Genomic DNA, 19,554 nt, shown 5'->3' with positions numbered 1-19,554 from the left:
CGACGATGCCATAAGACAGAAGTCTCCAAAACTGTAGCACCAACACTATGTCTATCAACACCTCCATAGCATTGATCCAATTGGTCCACGAAATAAAGATGGCCTCTCCTATGCCCAAACCCAATTTTTTTCTCTGACAACCGATCATGCACAAAAGAATGGTTAGAAGTGAAAACAACATCACAATTGTATTGGGTGATTTGGCCAACAGAGATAAGAGAAGGAACTAAGCAAACTTCAGGAAAATTAAGTTTTTCACAAGGATTAGAAGCAAAAGGTACCACAACATTCATAAGGGAGCCATTTGTGATATCAAAGGTACCACAACATGGTTAATAATTGGTCAATATGGATTCATTAGAAGTCATATGACATGAAGTTCCTAAATCTATTAACCAACTAGGGCCAATATCAAAGATACCTGCGAAAGCACATCCAAAGGTACCAAAGAAGCGGAAGCAGTTGAAGTTGTGGATAAAGAGAAGAGTTATTAAATTTGTTGTTGCAGTTGGTCTAGCCTTGAGTGAACAGATTGCGGAGTGTCAGAGGTGAAAGAAGATGTTGTTGCCATCACTCCTTCCTCATCCCTTCCAATGCTTTTTTCACCACTCAAAGCACTAGATACAAAAGCACTCCCACCAATCTTAGCAGTCTTCCTTTTCAGCACTGGACAATTCTTTTTCATGTGCCCCATCTCCTTACAATAATGACATTTAACCCCATTCATGTCAAACTTGGATGTCCCAACCTTCGCTCCACCATAACTCCCTCCTTGCTTGGATGCCATCATAACAGAATTGTTAAAATGTATGCATTTACGTATGCATGTATGCTATTATATACATATATATTTTGATATATATATATATATATATAGTTGTATATTAACATAACCCTCAGGGGTATTTTTTGTCTTTCTTATCATATGTACTTAGCACAGTCCATTAGGGACTTTCCTCTTTTTTTATTTTTTACTTTTTCTAGTTTTACTTTTTCGACTTTTTGACCATAAACTAAGTTGTCCACTTTATAGGACTGTTGGGATTCTCCCCAACGGGGTCACAAATGTGACCATTGGGGAACTCCCAACAACTCTATTTAGCTCCCCTTTGTTGTATAAATAGGGACCTTGTCCCCTCTTATTTGCATGGCTCTTTAGAGCATTTTATCAATAAAATACATTATTTTTTATGTTCTTTTGTGCTCTCTTGTGCTATTGTGCCTAGACACCTTGTGACTTTATGTATCTTGCCAATTAGTGGCTTGTTATTGCGTATTTAGGCATACCACTTGTGATTCCTCATTTCATTACAAGAATCTCCTATAGGATAGGACTAACGAGACTTCATCTTAGTCTCGTCTGCAATCAGCTTAGAGAAAGCCTATGTAAGTGGAGGAAGAAAAGTCTTATGAATGGCAGCACTTCTCACATTATCATATTCAAGACGAAGTCCCATGAGCAACTCAATCAATCTCACAGTTCCCTTCGATTGATTTTCAGCATCCACACATGCCTTGCAATCTTTGCATTTCTCACACTTCTTGCTACTTTCTTTCTATCAAGGCAAGAGAATCCCATAGTTGCATTTCAAAATAAAAGTCTTGAATAGACTTGTTCTCCTGCCTTAGAAACCTCGGATCGTGCATGAGTTGATATTGTCTTGCCCAATTTTCCTACATATAAACTTGCTTCAAGTATCCCCATGCATCTTTGGATTCTTGGAACTTAGAGATATTCATAGCAATCTTTTGTTCAACAGAACCAAGTATCCATGACTTCACTTTTGCATTATTCATTTTTCATTCCCTTATCTGAGTCTCATAATTCAGAATCCGGATCACCTTCCTTAGGCCTCACACTGGTACCATCAAGATACCCTCATAAGCCTTTTCCATCAATGATGGTTGTCATGAAATCGGACCAAAATGTAGTTGGTCCTGTCGAGTTTCACCAGAGTAAGCTGAATAGGATCTCCTTTCTCCATTTCACACCCAATCCTCCAAACTACAATTCGATGCTGCACATGGTCACACAAACACCAAAGAGAACGAATGCCAAATACAAAACTACTATAAAACAGCTCCAATCAAAGGAGTTGCATAATATCAACTGCAAACAAACAGTCAACACCAATATGTATTCAATCAACAAGCAATAGCCTACCTAAATATGTCAAGCAGTAACCAAGAACTACTACCAACCTTGCTGCAATCAACACACTACAACACTGACACAACGAGTTATCACCTCAAAATAGCCCTACCATCAGACAAAAATGGTATCAATTAGTTCCTTGGATAAAACGACCAAAATCCATGCAAAGACGCCTTTAACTTGCATCGATTAGGTCAGAAACATCAAATCTTCAAAACTGGTACCTATCTACCCCCACAACGAGCTATCACCTTAAAATAGCCCCACTGTCAGATCATCAAAAAAATTTATTCACACACCTTCTAAAATCACCAGCAAACAATCTCTTGCCTCACCCAAGCATACCCCCTTCAACTGAGCTGACATCAACAAGTGGCACACAAACCGATATATGACTGTTCTGGTGCAGGATGAGGCCTATATTTTCCTCCAATGTCTTCACAGAAACCCTAATCTTGTTTTGTGTATGGCTCTGATACCATATACAAATCCAAGAGATTAGGGCAAATAAAGAGAAGAACGAGAGAAACTTCAAAGAGCTTCATTAACTTCAAAATGAAAAGGTTACAACAATAAAAGGAGTCAATCCCCATACCCCAACATTGATATTCCTAAAGTACCCTTATGAACCAGAAATAATACAAGGGTGAAAAATACAATATTACTCCCATGAACAATGTTTATGTACGTGAAAGGGGGGTAGCAGTAGCACACATGGGTAATACAGTTTGTACATTCCCTAACATTATAGAGCCACTTTTAGGGAATTAACATGTTTGTCAAGAGATAGAAAATGATTAAAAATAATTTTGATTATTCATTGCTTCAACACATCAATGAGTTTTTGCAAGCATGTGGGAAGTATGGCCGGCTACATGCAATAAAAGAAAGGGCCCTACAATTAAAAAATAAATAAATAAGAGTACATTTTTATGAATGAGATGTTCACTTACATTCTACTGAACTGATGAGTGGTGGTCTTACAAGAACAATCTTTATTTCATGATTAAAAAAAAATTATTTATAAAAAATGTTTCCATGTCAAGGTAGAACTAATTTTGATGCTGCTAAATTTTGAATTGATAAGGATAGCATAGAAAGGCATGAGATAGAATTGATAGTAAAAACTAATATAATTACAGGCTAGGTATGAGACAAAAGAAACTACAAACTCCACATACTTTTGCAAGCATTTAAGCAAAAAATCCTGCGCTTCTAGAGAAAGATGCTCAGGGATTGGTGGATGTGATTTAGTTGTTCCAATATGAAACAATGCAGCAACCTGAAGTAGAGCACAAATAATAAGTTAGAAAAAATATGCAATTTTTTAATTGAAATAATTTGCATCCAATGTAATATTGTTTTGGTACACAATAAGAAGAAATACATGGCTTGGAAGAATATCCAAAACACATGCCTCTTGGTACTTGTCACTCCAAGGAGGCTTCCCTGTTGCCATCTCAATCACAGTACACCCAACGCTCCATATATCAGCCGAGCTGAAAAATTGGTTTCCGTTAATATATAAATAGGAGACATGGTTCCATCCATTCATAAGAAACAGTGCAACATAAAATTCAATAGTGGAAGAAATGAGGGAGCATGTTCTGAGGCTATAAGATCCATGGAAGGAAGTGTTTTATTTCACACAAACATTTTAAATTTTCAAATATAGCAAAATATCACTCACGTTTCCATAGTCCACACTTTCAAAATTAACTTGAAGACTCACAAATGTTAAGACTCAACATAGAGCTTTGCTTTTCGGCTCCTGCCTATGTAGTCAAAAGCGCTAGGCAGTGCCTAGTCGGTAGACCCTTAAAAAACTAGTTGAGGACTAGTCGGACTAGTCAGTACCCCAATTAAATATAAAAAAGTACACAAAATATACATAAAAATATGTTTAATTCTTTTACTAATAAGATGATTTCATTACACAAGTACAAAATTACACATGCTTTCACAAAATATATTAATATACATAACCAGAATATACATATATATAATTATACACACACAAATATATATATATATATATTCAATTATTTATAACATATTCAGTATAATAAACAAAATATGCTTTCAACATTTCATGGAAAGCACAATAACACATACATATATAAATAACATATTACATAATTCATAATTCTAAACATGCTTTCAGGATTTTATAGAAAAATTCATCAGAAATAAAATAACACTCACATCTGAAATTCCACTAGAGGGGGGGTGAATAGTGAAATATGAAATAGATCGATAATCTAAAATTTAAAGGCAAAAAGGCACAACACAGAAAACACAAGATTTATACTGGTTTGGTCGAGTTACTGACCTACATCCAGTCCCCAAGCAAAATACTTGAACCTTTCACTGTAAAATCCGAGTTACCAGATAAATAGTACAACACCATCTTCCTCAGAGGTCTACTTCTCTCAACAGAGAAGGGAAAACACCCTCTTTCACAGAGGTCTACTTCTCTCAACAGAGAAGGAAAACACCCTCTTTCACAGAGGTCTACTTCTCTCAACAGAGAAGGGAAACACCCTCTTTCACAGAGGTCTATTTCTCTCAACAGAGAAGGGAAACACTCTCTTTCACAGAGGTCTACTTCTCTCAACAGAGAAGGAAAACAGTGAATAACAAAAAGTTACAATACTTCCTAAAGAACCTTCAGAATGATATGAATGCACGAATGAAGATTCTCAGAATGTCCTTTTCTTTTCACATAGATGATTCTTTTTGTCAAAGAGCTTTTCTTGACTTTTTCTCTTTCTTTTCTCTTTATTTTTCTAGGCTCACTTCTTCGAATATTGAATAGGAATTTTTCTCTTTGTAAGCTCACATATCTTGTTCGAAATACTATTTTGTTAGTGTATATATAGCCTCAAGAAAATAGTCGTTGCCTTTTTGAAATGATTGTCCTTTTGGGATATGAGGTGTTAGGTCATTTCAAAAACAACTCTGTGTGTACTATATTGTTTTTTCAAAAAGTCTTCTTTCCATAAGTGTAGCATTTGGGGTACACTATTCGTTGTTGTATTTTAAATGTGATATAATTTATAAAAGGTCTATTCTCATAATAAATGATTTGTAGTACATTGAACGTTGGAGTGTAAGTTATCATGTAGTTTTGTCTTTACTCAATTTAATGATTTGTAGTATATTAGTATTTTTCTTACAAATCGTCACTTCTTTAGTTAAATGTATGTAAGTACAATAAATGCTTTGTTGAGTACTTTATTTATAAATGGTCATTTCTCAAATGCTTTTTGAGGTGTCATTTAATGTTTACAGAAAGAATGATGACTTTAAGTCGACATTCTTGAGTATGAATTTATTATTAAATAAATATGCTTTTGAGGTGGCTTTTAATGCTTACAGAAAGAATGATGATTTTAAGTAAGTCGACATTCTTGAGTGTATAAAATAAATAAAGTCTTTTTCAAACACAATTGTCTTGTATATAAAATAATATTTGTTTTCTCAAATTGCCAATTCAAGATAGACGATTATGTATTATGATTAAATTCATTTTGTCTTTTTCTTTCATACTTGAAATCATTATCTTTTATGAAAACATAGCTTTTTGTAAATAGATGGCTTGTATGATAAAGCATGTAATATGAAATATGCAATATTCATGCTTCTGAAGGTTCTGTTACATATGACTCTAAAGAAGAAAAAAGTCCTCATCTTAAAGTAGCTGATCTCCTTGGATGATCTTTAAGAATGTATGGCCCATCAAGCTTTTTCTTCAGAGAGCATGATTGCACCAAATAATTATACTTGAGCAGGTTGTCTTCATTCTTCTTAGATGAAATAACCTTGCATCAAATACTCGTTAAATGCATGACAAATCATATCTAGTCATAATATAACATTTTTCATGAAGGCATATCATCATATCATATTAAAGCATTTGATATGATGATATGCCTTCATGAAAAATGTTATATTATGACTAGATATGATTTGTCATGCATTTAACGAGTATTTGATGCAAGGTTATTTCACCTAAGAAGAATGGAGACAACCTGCTCAAGTATAACTATTTGGTGCAATCATGCTCTCTGAAGAAAAAGCTTGATGGGCCATACATTCTTAAAGATCATCCAAGGAGATCGGCTACTTCAAGATGAAGACTTTTTTCTTCTTTAGAGTCATATGTAACAGAACCTTCAGAAGCATGCATATTGCATATTTCATATTACATGTTTTATCATACAAATCATCTATTTACAAAAAGCTATGTTTTCATAAAAGGATATGATATTTCAAAAACACCTTTTTGAAACAAATCATTACTCTTACAAGTATTTATGAAGAGGTATTTTGACAAGATGTAATAGCTCATGATTTCAAAAGCATTAATTGTATCTTCTAACATGCATTTATAAAAAAGACAACTTGAAAAGAAATAAAAGCTAATGATTTCAAGTATGAAAGAAAAAGACAAAATGAATTTAATCATAATACATAATCGTCTATCTTGAATTGACAATTTGAGAAAACAAATATTATTTTATATACAAGACAATTGTGTTTGGAAAAGACTTTATTTATTTTATACACTCAAGAATGTAGACTTACTTAAAGTCATCATTCTTTCTGTAAGCATTAAAAGCCACCTCAAAAGCATTTGAGAAATGACTATTTATTTAATAATAAAATTCACACTCAAGAATGTCGACTTACTTAAAGTCATTATTCTTTCTGTAAACATTAAATGACACCTCAAAAAGCATTTGAGAAATGACCATTTATAAATAAAGTACTCAACAAAGCATTTATTGTACTTACATACATTTAACTAAAGAAGTTACGATTTGTAAAAAAAACACTAATATACTACAAATCATTAAATTGAGTAAAGACAAAACTACATGATAACTTACACTCCAACGTTCAATGTACTACAAATCATTTATTATGAGAATAGACATTTTACAAATTATATCTCATTTAAAATACAACAACGAATAGTGTACCCCAAATGCTACACTTATGGAAAGAAGACTTTTTGAAAAAACAATATAGTACACACAGAGTTGTTTTTGAAATGACCTAACACCTCATATCCCAAAAGGACAATCATTTCAAAAAGGCAACGATTATTTTCTTGAGGCTATATATACACTAACAAAATAGTATTTCGAACAAGATATGTGAGCTTACAAAGAGAAAAATTCATATTCAATATTCGAAGAAGAGAGCTTAGAAAAATAAAGAGAAAAGAAAGAGAAAAAGTCAAGAAAAGCTCTTTGACAAAAAGAATCATTTATGTGAAAAGAAAAGGACATTCTGAGAATCTTCATTCGTGCATTCATATCATTCTGAAGGTTCTTTAGGAAGTATTGTAACTTTCTGTTATTCACTGTTTTCCTTCTCTGTTGAGAGAAGTAGACCTCTGTGAAAGAGGGTGTTTCCCTTCTCTGTTGAGAGAAGTAGACCTCTGTGAAAGAGGGTGTTTTCCTTCTCTGTTGAGAGAAGTAGACCTCTGAGGAAGAGGGTGTTGTACTATTTATCCGGTAACTCAGATTTTATAATGAAAGGCTCAAGTATTTTGCTTGGGGACTGTATGTAGGTCAGTAACTCAACCGAACCAGTATAAATCTTGTGTTTTTTGTGTTGTGCCTTTTTGCCTTTAAATTTTAGATTATCGATCTATTTCATATTTCACTATTCACCCCCCCCCCCCTCTAATGGAATTTCATTTGGTATCAGAGCAGGTTTTGCTGGTTTCAACATAACTAGTCTTCCAGCACAAATGACATCAACCTCTTATGCTCGTGACATTGAAGGACAACACGCATCTCGCCCTCCTTTCTTCAACGACTCCAACTATGGATATTGGAAATGCAGGATGGTCATATTTCTAAAGTATATAGATTTTGCTGTATGGAAAATTGTTGAATATCCATACACATCTCCATCCTCAGACTATAGCTTATGTTCTGAAGAAGAAAATAAGATGGCCAATCTAAATGCAAAGGCTATGAATGTTTTGTATTGTGCCATTGATCAAAATGAATTTAACAGAATATCAATTTGTGAATCTGCTTATGATATTTGGCACTCTCTGGAGGTTATTCATGAAGGAACCAACAAAGTGAAAGAAGTCAAGATCTCATCTCTGGTTCGAAAATATGAGTTGTTCAAAATGAATAAAGATGAACCCATCACAGAGATGTTTACAAGATTCACCAACATCACCAACGACCTTAAATCTCTGGGAGAAACTTATTCTCAGACCGATAAGGTGAAGAAAATCTTGAGATCTCTCACAATTGATTGGGAGAAAAAGACAACAGCTATTGAAGAAGCTCAAGATTTATCCAAGCTTACTCTGGATGACTTAATAGGCAATCGTATGGCCTATGAAACTCATATGAAGGAAAGAAGGGAAGAGGAACAACCTACAAAGAAAACTCTAGCCTTCCCAACCCTTTCTGAGAATGAGGACTCAAAAAAGGAATTTGAAATTGTGTTGCTTACTCGAAAATTTCAGCGCTTCATGAGAAAGAACAGGCTATCAAATAAGCACAAGGAAAAGAAAGATTTTAAGGAAGATACCATGTGCTATCAATGTAATAAGTCAGGTCACATAAGACGTGATTGTCCTCTTCTAAAAAGAAAATCCAAAACTGAGGAACCAAAGTAAAGGTTCTTCAAGAAAAAGGCTCTGCATGCTCAATGGGATGATTCAGAATCATCCACAAGTGAAGAGTCAAGTGATGATGAAGCTGAAACAGCTAACATGTGCTTCATGGCAGAAGAAAGCTCTGTAAGTGAATCTTGTGATTTTTCTTTTGAAGAACTTCAAAATGCTTTTCAAGAACTTTTTGAAGAATCAAGAAAAACGATTCTCAAAAACAAAATTTTGAAATCTGAAAATCTAGAGCTGCTCCAAAAAAATGAAGAACTCAGTATTGAAATTTCTGAGTTGAAAAAGAAAAATTTTATTCTTACTTCTGAAATCAGTTCTACTAATTCCAAGACAAAAAATCTTCAAGTAGAAATTTCAGAATTAAAAAACAAAACTGAAAACCTTATGAAAACGGTTTTCAAGTTTACCAAAGGGAAAGAGAACCTGGATAAACTCTTATCCTCTCAAAAATTCTCTTTTTACAAGAATGATATTGGTTACTCTCATATAAATAAACCTTCTTGTATGAATCAAAGGACTACTTTTGTCAAAAGTTCTGCTGAGCCTAAACAGGAGTATTACAACTTCAATTTTAATACTATGTACTCCTCTAAATCTGTAGACAAACCCAAATCTATATGGATATGGGTTCCAAAGTCTAACAAAAAGGGACCTGATCGGGTACCAAAAAGAAGCTTTACTTGATGTTTTGCAGGCTCTAAAGAAGAAGAACAGATGGATACTAGACAGTGGATGTTCAAAACATATGACAGTACATCCAGATCTTTTTGTTGTTCTTCATCATAAAGAAGGAGGAACGGTCACCTTTGGAGATAACAACAAAGGGTTGATAATTGGTATTGGCAATATTGGTAATATCGATAAAGCTCTTATCAAAGATGTTCTCCTTGTTAGGCTTAAAACATAACCTCATAAGCATAAGTCAAATGTGTGACACAGGTTATAACGTTAGGTTTAAACCATGGTTGTCAGTTGAGGAAGCGGGAGCGGGAAGCGATACGGGAAGCGGGAGCGGGAAGCGAGGCACTTTCAAAATTTTAGGAAGCGGGGAAGCGTGGGACCACTTAGGAGCGATTCGGGAAGTGTCTCGGAAGCGACCTAGGAAGCGTCTCGGAAGCGACCTAGGAAGCGTCTCGGAAGCGAGGGGGAAGCGAAAAAAATAAAAATAAAAAATAAAAAATACAAAAAATTTAAAAAAAACAGGGGAAGCGAGGGGGAAGCGTGGGGGAAGCGTGATGGGAAGCGCGCTTCCCATTAAAGGGAAGCGCGTCCCCCATTAAAGGGAAACGCGTCCCCCATTAAAGGGAAACGCGCTTCCCAAAAAAGGGGGACGCTTCCCCCCACGCTTCGGAAGCGCGACGTTCCGCGCTTCCGAAGCGCGCTTCCCCTTTTAGCTAGGCGCTTCCGGTAACCCTGGTTTAAACATGATGCATGCCTCATAGCAGACACCAACGAAAATATTATTTTAAAAGGTATAAGAAGAAATAACATATATGAATTATACCTAGAGAATATCACTGAACACTGTCTTATAGCTAATAATGACTCTCAAAAGTTATGGCACATGAGAATGGGTCATGTTAACTCTAATTATATGTCTAAATTAGCTAAGAACAACTTGGTACGTAGGTTACCTAAAATATCATTTAAAAAGAAATATTTTTGTGATGCATGTCAATTAGGAAAATTGTCAAAATCATCTTTCAAATCAAAAAATATTGTTTCAAGTAAAAGACCTTTAGAGCTTCTCCACCTGGATCTTTTTGGTCCTTCCAGGGTAGCTAGTCTTAATCATAATAAATATGCTTTTGTCATTGTAGATGATTACTCAAGATTTACTTGGGTAATATTTTTGAAAAACAAAAGTGATACGTTTTATGAATTTGAAATTTTATGTAAAAAGTTACAAAATGAAAAATCCTCTACTATTATTAAAATTCGTAGTGACCATGGAGGAGAATTTGATAATGATCTTTTTGTAAATTTTTGTAACTTGCATGGTATTTCATATAACTTTGTCTTTCCTAGAGTTGCACCTCAAAATGGTGTAGTAGAAAGAAAGAATAGAACCCTTCAGGAATCTGCTAGAACTATGCTCCAACATAATAATCTTGCCAAATATTTTTGGGCAGAAGCTGTTAATACTACATGCTATATATCAAATAGAGTTCCTATCAGGCCCTTATTAAATAAAACTCCCTATGAACTATTCTATGACAGAACTCCAAGGATAGACTACTTTAAAGTCTTTGGGTGTAAATATGCTTTATCCTTAACACAAAAGATAGCCTTGATAAATTTGATGCTAAATCTGTTGAAGACATATTCTTAGGATATTCAAGTCATAGTAAAGCTTACAGAGTTTTTAATAAGAGTTCAAATACTATTGAAGAATCTATGCATGTCAATTTTTGTGAATCTATTGATCAATCTGTTCATAAGCAGACTAACGATGATGATCTTGAAAGTACAGATTTTTTCTTAGATAACACAACTAAACCTAATCAAGATGATCTTCAAAGAACATTTCCTGAAATCAGAGATCATCTTCAAAAGCAGATTTTGGGAGATCTGACCAAGGAGGTTCAAACTAGAGCTCAACTAGAACGGATTGCAAACATGACATTCATTTCTCAACTGGAACCAAAGAAGATTGATGAAGCCATCATTGACGAGTTCTGGATGCTAGCCATGACTGAAGAACTAAATCAGTTCCAAAGAAATGATGTCTGGGATCTTGTACCAAGACCAAAAGATCATCAAATTATTGGGACAAGATGGATCTTCAGAAACAAGCTGGATGAAACAGGTAATGTTATAAGAAACAAGGCAAGGCTAGTGGCTCAAGGATACAATCAGGAGGAAGGTATTGATTTTGATGAAACATTTGCTCCTGTTGCTAGACTTGAATCTATAAGAATGTTTTTAGCACATGCAAGCTATATGGATTTTAAACTATATCAAATGGATGTTAAAAGTGTTTTTCTAAATGGTTTTATAAATGAAGTTTATGTAAAACAACCTCCAGGTTTTGAAAATGAACAATTTTCGGATCATGTCTTTAAACTAAAACGTGCTTTATATGGTTTAAAACAAGCACCTTGTGCTTGGTATGACAAACTTAAAACTTTTTTATTAAAAACTGGATTTTCTATAGGCAAAGCAGATTCAACCTTATTTGTAAAAATAGTGAATAATCATACCTTAATCGTTCAAATATATGTGGACGATATCATCTTTGGATCTACTAACAACAGTCTTTGTGAAGATTTTTCTAAGTCCATGCAGAAAGAATTCGAAATGAGTATGATGGGATAACTCACCTACTTTCTTGGACTACATATTAAGCAAACCAAGGATGGAGTCTTAATCAATCAGTCTAAATATGCTCATGAACTTCTGAAGGGGTTCAACATGAACCAGGGTTACCGGAAGCGCCTAGCTAAAAGGGGAAGCGCGCTTCCCCGAAGCGCGCTTCGGAAGCGCGGAACGTCGCGCTTCCGAATAGTGGGGGGAAGCGTCCCCCTTTTTTGGGAAGCGCGTTTCCCTTTAATGGGGGACGCGTTTCCCTTTAATGGGGGACGCGCTTCCCTTTAATGGGAAGCGCGCTTCCCATCACGCTTCCCCCTCGCTTCCCCCACGCTTCCCCCTCGCTTCCCCTGTTTTTTTCAAATTTTTTGTATTTTTTATTTTTTATTTTTATTTTTTTCGCTTCCCCCTCGCTTCCGAGACGCTTCCTAGGTCGCTTCCGAGACACTTCCTAGGTCGCTTCCGAGACACTTCCCGAATCGCTCCTAAGTGGTCCCCCACGCTTCCCCGCTTCCTAAAATTTTGAAAGTGCCTCGCTTCCCGTATCGCTTCCCGCTCCCGCTTCCTCAACTGGCAACCATGACATGAACTCAACTGCTTCAAAGAATACACCTATGAGCACAACTACTGTACTGGACAGAGATGAAGATGGTAAGACTGTGGATACAAAGTTATTCAGAGGTATGATAGGATCACTACTTTATTTAACTGCTAGTCGTCCAAATATCATGTTCAGTGTTTGCTTGTGTGCTAGATTTCAATCAAATCCAAAGGAATCACATCTTAAAGCTGTAAAAAGAATAATGAGATATCTAAAAGGCACAGTTGATTTTGAGTTATTTTATTCAAAATCATCTATATTTGATTTAATCTCATACAATGATGCTGACTTCGCTGGAAGTAAATCTGACAGAAAAAACACAAGTGGAACATGTCATATGCTAGGGCACTCACTAGTTTCATGGTTCAGTAAGAAACAAAACTGTGTATCATTATCAACTACTGAAGCTGAATACATAGCTGCAAGCCTAGCATGTACACAAGTCATCTGGATGAAACAGACTTTAAAAGATTTTGGTTTAAAATTTGAAAATACAACTATTTTTTGTGATAATACAAGTGCTATAAACTTATCTAAAAATCCTATTTTACACTCACGAACTAAGCACATTCAAATTAGACACCACTTTTTAAGAGAACAAGTCCTAAACAACATAATCAAACTGGAATTTATACCCACTAATAAACAATTAGCAGATATTTTCCCTAAACCTTTAAAAAATGAAGACTTTATAAGAATTAGAAGAGAGTTAGGAATCTGTAAATTAAGTGATTTATAAATTTAATTCATATGACTAATTGGGATATAGTAAAATCATTTTACATGAGTTCACCTTTACAAATATTAAACTATAAATTTACTACATAAAATTTAACATGTAAGAATGTCACAAGCACTTTATGTCTTCACACATTCATTTACGAATTGCTTATTAGACTATCATCATAATCGAGTGTTTATTCTTTTTTATGTTTTGTTTTCATTCCCTTTTTACCACCTTTTTCAAAGTCAAAAATAGTGATACACGTACACCACAAGCTTTTTAACACAAAAACAAATGCTTTATGTCAAACTCTTCTTTGTCAATACATCTTTCAAAGTACACTCAACTTTATGTCCAATCACCTCTTTTACACATATCTATAAGAATCCTTACAAAACTCATTTTCGACAATCATGTCTCTCTTCTCATATATTTTTTAAATCAATTAAGTATTAGTTGTCTGTTTCATTGGTCCCACCTTTCTCTCTCTCTTCTACGAAATTTGAATCCACCTTTTGTCATCTCAAAACCGTGGTTTTGGCCCCTTTACAAGCCTTGACAAACTCATTTTAAAAAAAAAAAACTATGAACTCTCTCATATCGAGTTTCTTTAAAAACTGTCTTTCAAATAAACATTAATTCTAGACAATCATGATATTACTTTATGTCATTCATCTCATGTCAATCATCAATTATTTTTGTCCTCTTCTCCATTCATATCTTATTCGAAAATCCATGTATGACATCACCTTTTTTTCATGTCTACTCTTGCTCCTTCCACGCCTATCCATAAAAACTACTTTTTCTATAAACAATCATCACTCTTCTCTCATAAGTCTCCTTTGTCTTCTTCTAAATGCATCCCTTACGAATTTAGAATATATCCTCTTTAAGTAAAAAAATTTTTACTTGTTTGTTTTATTAGGCCATTATTCATATCACATGATATTGCTTTATAACACTCTCACACACCTTCTTTTCACATCTCCTCATCTCTTTAACGGAAATCTTTAAAATCTATGGATCATTATTTACATCGTGTAACTCACCTCTTTGGCTCCATTCATTTCTTCTTTCTTTTATCCATCCGATTTCAATCACACACTATACTTCCAAAGAGCACTTCATACTCAAACCATGACAAATTTCACAATACGATGGACTCTCCTATATTAAAATTTCCTTATATAGAAAAACAATTTTTGAAACTATGTTTTTCTTGTCATCTATCATAATATAATATACTCTTATCAACACACTCTTCCAAAGAATGATTTGATCTATCATTCATAAGTGCCTCAAGTTGCAACTCACGAGTTCTCAATTCAACTACAATCCAAACTTCCTTCACTTCAATTGTCATTCATTTGTTATTATAACAATTTTCATCCTCTATTTAATGAAATGATTCACTCCCCACGAATTCATTCGAAAAATTATATCAACCTACAAGCTCTTATTCTCTCCAAGCTCTCATTCTCTCCAAGCCTTTATTCTCTCAAGATTACTTGCAATGGCATCTTCTTCAAGATCTTCTGATGTCAACATGATTAAGGCAGCTGAATTGAGATATCCTGATCTCATTCACCACTTTCACTCCATTAACTCTCTGTCGATAGAAACTGGTAAGCTAGTCCACTTTGAAGCATTCACCTCCTTCGACCTAGAAACCTCTCTTCAAGACTTTGTTTATATCTTAGGATCGTCCAACTCTATGTCTATTTATCTTCAGCTAATCAAAATTTTCTACACCAACCTTTCAGTCAACCATGACCAGTCAACTATCACATCCATGGTCCATGGAAAAATCACTTCTTTCGACATTCCTCTGTTAGGCTGTATTCTTAACATTTCTTCTTATGGCATCGAACTCCCAAACATAGTACCTATAGATCGTACTGTGTTTAAGAAGGTCCTCCACTCCACTCGTTCAACCCACTTCCCATGGCATACAAACAATCTGAAACCTCATGCTCTGCTATTGTCACAGATCCTCTCATCCAATGTCTTCCCTAAACAACCATCCAAGGGATTTGTGGCAAACGAAATCTCTCTCATCATCTATGCGATCTTCTGTAACTTCCCCATAAATTAGTCCAGCATCATTTTCAATAACATGATTAATTTTCGTACCTTCCGTTCTCTCCCATTCGGTTATTTCATCACCCATATTCTTCAGTATTTCCAAGTGTCACTTCAAAATGATGTCGTCTCTTATTCCATTCATGCTTTTGATGACTCCTACTTCCTTGAGGAAGGGTCACAACACCACTCTGACGACGAAGGCCATGGTGAGGCAGATCCAGCAGCAACTTCTGAATTAGACATTCTCCGCCCTTGTCGACGTCCAGAACTCTCAGGATCTCCTACTGAGGAACCAAGCTTCTCTGCACCAAGTCTTTCAATCATTGAAGATCGGTCAAGATGCTCTACTCCAGAAGTTTAATCACACATCCGATTCCGAATGAACTTTTTTATTTGGTCTGTAATAATACTTTTTATACTCTGATCCCCTCCTTTTTGTCTATGACAAAGGGGGAGAAAAAAAAAACCTGTCTCCTATGTTGGAGAAAAATACTTTGATCCCTACTTTAAACTTAAACTTTTATTTTCTATGCATTTTTATGATATCATTATTATTATGCATATGGCTTTTTGACAGGGGGAGCATATATTGTCATCAAAACATAGTTTCTCAACAACATCTATAAAAAACATAATCAATTAAAATTAATTATAGCTTTCAATGTTTCACAGAAAAAATCCCAAAAGCAAAGTAGCACACACATATATAAATATAATAACTAAGCATGTTTTCATGATTTCACAGAACAAATCACACAAACACACACACACATACACATAATTATATATACAAAAAAATAACAAAATGTATATATGAATAATAAATAACTAAACTGCCCTCGCGCCTAGGCGAAGGCAGCTTAGTCGCCGACTAGGTGCCTTAGTCGATGCCTAGTCGGCAAAATTGGTACCTTTTAAGGTACCCACCTAGGAATTGCAAAGCCTAGGCATTTTACTTAGCCTAGACCGACTAGTCAGCCTAGTCAGGGCTTTTAACTACATAGGCTCCTGCCACGTTTGCTGCTAACAAAATTCACTATTCTGTTTCAAAGGGATCTTGAATTGAAGTGCCACGCTCCTCATTGTGTTATTTGCAACCATCAGCTACTTTGACTAGAAAAATTGGACTTAAAAGTGATCATGTTTACCTAGGCATAACCAATTAGTTATTTGTGGAAGCATACTAGGAAAAATAGGTATCAGATAGTGAAAATCATAATCATCTGCACATGGCAAGAGAATGGATCATATTCTTATGAATGCCAGCTCTAAAATGAACACACATGCACACACACCCCATACACACACATGCACAGACCAACCGAGAAAAAAAATAAAAACTCTTGCCAAGGAGAGGATCTCCTTTCTAGACTTGAATCTTTTGAAGGTTTAAACATTAACATATTTAAAGCATTCAATTGAATTTATTAACATTGATAAGGATAAAAATCTACAAGTGAAGTAAGAGTAACATTAAAAGATGAACCTAACTCATGCAACAGTACGATTTCCACAAAAACATTAAACCACAAATTATAGAGGTTTAGTAATGGTCTTACAAGCCATGCCCAGTCTGAAGAATAACTTCTGGAGCCATCCAGTAGGGAGTACCTTTCATCGACTTGGCACCTGATATAGTCGCCTGTCATAACCCACAAGTGCCAATGAGCTAGTGCTCCACAGGTTGTAATAGCAATAGCAAAGTTAGCATAGAAAGGTATAAAAAGGGGTAAGTGTGCATGGAAGCACCAAAATCAGCTCTTACAAGCCATGAACGCATCAAAAAGAATAGGAAACAACATATAAAATTACCAGCTCAACTACTTGCTTGGAAGCACCAAAATCAGCTAGCTTGATGAAACCTTTGTTATCAACTAGAATATTTGCCCCCTGAAATACAAAGACATATTCAGAGGCCAATAAGCCAACTCGAGTCAAAAGATACACGCAACAGAAATGTGATATTTCATCACAAACACATTTTGAAACAACTAAAACCTTGATATCCCTATGGATGACTCCTTTTCTATGGAGATACTCCAGCCCCTGAAGCAGTTGCTTTGTGTACATTCTTATAACCTGCATATGTGTGCAAAAACAAAAATAAGCTAAAGCACCAACATTTATACATTTTCTGTTTCATTGTCAGGGAAGAATAACCACTTACAGGTTCTGGAAAAGAGCCAAATTTTCCAAGAAGCGATGAAATGGATCCACCAGGGACAAATTCCATAAGAATATTCAAGGCTTCCTCCTCCCTAGCTGTCCCCAGATAGCGCTGATGAACCCAACATGAAGGAACCATTAATGGAAGTAGATTAGATAATAAGCATGAAAAAAGTAAAAGCACCATGTAGTGCAACACTCACCACTATGTTCTTATGAGAGAGATTCTTCAGCAGCTTAACTTCTTCCTCAAGTTCCCTAATATGAGCCTAAAATCCAAGGGAAAAATAAAAACCCAGCAACTAAAAGAAAAATAAAGAGGGAATTACAAAGATCCTAGGATTCAATAGGGAATGAATTGCAAAATTCGAGGAAAGACAATCATCCCCTCCTCTTGTAGCAACTGAAAAACATGAGCAATGAACACAAACACTGGTGTTTAAAAAAGTGATTATGTGTCCTTGCAACAATTCTCTCAAAAAACAAGACCAATTTTAATTCAGACCATGGAATCAGCAGAGCAAGCAAGGAACTGCGCAAGAGCTGTAGTGTATTGATTTATCTAAAATGCAAAAAAAAAAAAAAGTTTTATGTATACAGTGTGTTCAGGCATCGGAAATTTCATGACACAATGAACTAATGGCTAAAAAGAAAGAATGGAAATCAATTGAAAAAACATATATATTTAGAAAGGAGCAACCAAAAGGGGAATTAGAACAAGTAGGGTTGTTACTTGCGCTTTCTCCTTGGACACATTGTTCGCCCCAATCAAAACCTATAAAACACAAAAATGTGGAGGAATCAAGAAGCAAGCATCGGAAACAATGAAAACCAAAAATTCAATAAAAAAAATGCGAACTGTTGAGAATTCCCTGAAGAACCGACCTGCTTGACGGCCAGAAGCTCCCCAGAGTCGAGATTCATCCCCATGTAGACGCGCCCGTACGCTCCGCACCCGATGGTCTCCCCCTTGCGCCACCGGATTGGCGGCGCATTGTCGTCCGGGAGGCACCGCGGTGGAGGCAGCTGTGGCGGGGATCTATGGAGGAATCCGATCCGTGACCGCCTCACGCAGTTCCGGATCCCTTTCATCAGCCCTCCATCCTCGTCGGCATCAGATGCGGAGCTCTGGAAGACGAGCGACTGCCGGATCGATCCGAAAATATCCTGCATCTCTCTTCCTCCTAGGGTTTCCGGTTGGAAGAAACGGGGAGCGATCGCATCGAAACAATCCTAATTTTAAGAGAAAATTGGAAGAAAAAAAAATGGGAAGAAGGAAACGAAGGCGATCGGTTTGCTGGGATCCTTAGGATTAGGGTTTCCGTACAGAAGTGTGGAGTGGCAGAGACAGAGGAAGGGGCGGTTCTGTCGTTTTGAAAATGGGGTTGTGGGGTTCGTAACGGTCATGAGGTCGGGGACGTACGCGCCGTTGGATCGTGGGATGCAAAGGTAGATGGTGCCCCCCCCCCCAAACCCACTATTTGGTGGTACGTTTGAATTTCAAAGAGAGGGAAGAGGGGGTCTCGTGTGTCACTGCAGATCCTTTTAAGCAATAAACTAATCAGACGAATAAAAAAAACTAATTAGACAAGATGGCAACGTGGGGTAGACATATCTTAGCTTCAATGGGCAATCATAAACGTTAGAGTTTTTCAAGTCCACTCTATAGTTTTCTTTTACCTCCAAAGTCCAGGCTGGATCCCCAAGAATATTTTATGGGCGAAGGGACCATCTTCAAGGACCAAGGTATTGGCTTGGTTGATTCTTCGTAATCGGATACAAACCCATAACAATATCAAAAGGCTAGGGTTTCAATTTTCAAGTTGATGTGTGCTTTGTCGATAGCC

The 19,554-nt window shown here is 35.8% G+C and overlaps 1 protein-coding gene across 1 annotated transcript in view; it reads right to left on the bottom strand.

The window, feature by feature from the left end:
- Positions 1-18,880, bottom strand: part of LOC149834799 (mitogen-activated protein kinase kinase kinase NPK1-like) — a 35,772-nt gene extending 16,892 nt beyond the window's left edge. Inside the window, exons 1-9 of the mRNA XM_090010297.1 lie at positions 18,593-18,880; positions 18,441-18,482; positions 17,911-17,976; positions 17,709-17,819; positions 17,540-17,620; positions 17,354-17,431; positions 17,101-17,183; positions 3,573-3,654; positions 3,337-3,437 (exon numbers count right to left, since the gene is read on the bottom strand). Of these exons, the coding sequence (XP_089866423.1) occupies positions 3,337-3,437; positions 3,573-3,654; positions 17,101-17,183; positions 17,354-17,431; positions 17,540-17,620; positions 17,709-17,819; positions 17,911-17,976; positions 18,441-18,482; positions 18,593-18,880 (932 nt within the window). The remainder of the gene's footprint in view (positions 1-3,336; positions 3,438-3,572; positions 3,655-17,100; positions 17,184-17,353; positions 17,432-17,539; positions 17,621-17,708; positions 17,820-17,910; positions 17,977-18,440; positions 18,483-18,592) is intronic.
- Positions 18,881-19,554: the final 674 nt, after the last annotated feature.

Source organism: Nuphar pumila, chromosome 6 (assembly GCF_984573655.1).
Source record: "Nuphar pumila chromosome 6, dmNupPumi1.hap1.1, whole genome shotgun sequence".
In the NCBI taxonomy this organism is placed as follows: domain Eukaryota; kingdom Viridiplantae; phylum Streptophyta; class Magnoliopsida; order Nymphaeales; family Nymphaeaceae; genus Nuphar; species Nuphar pumila.
The sequence above is the reverse complement of the archived record's forward strand: the minus strand, read 5'-3'. Positions and strand labels throughout refer to the sequence as shown.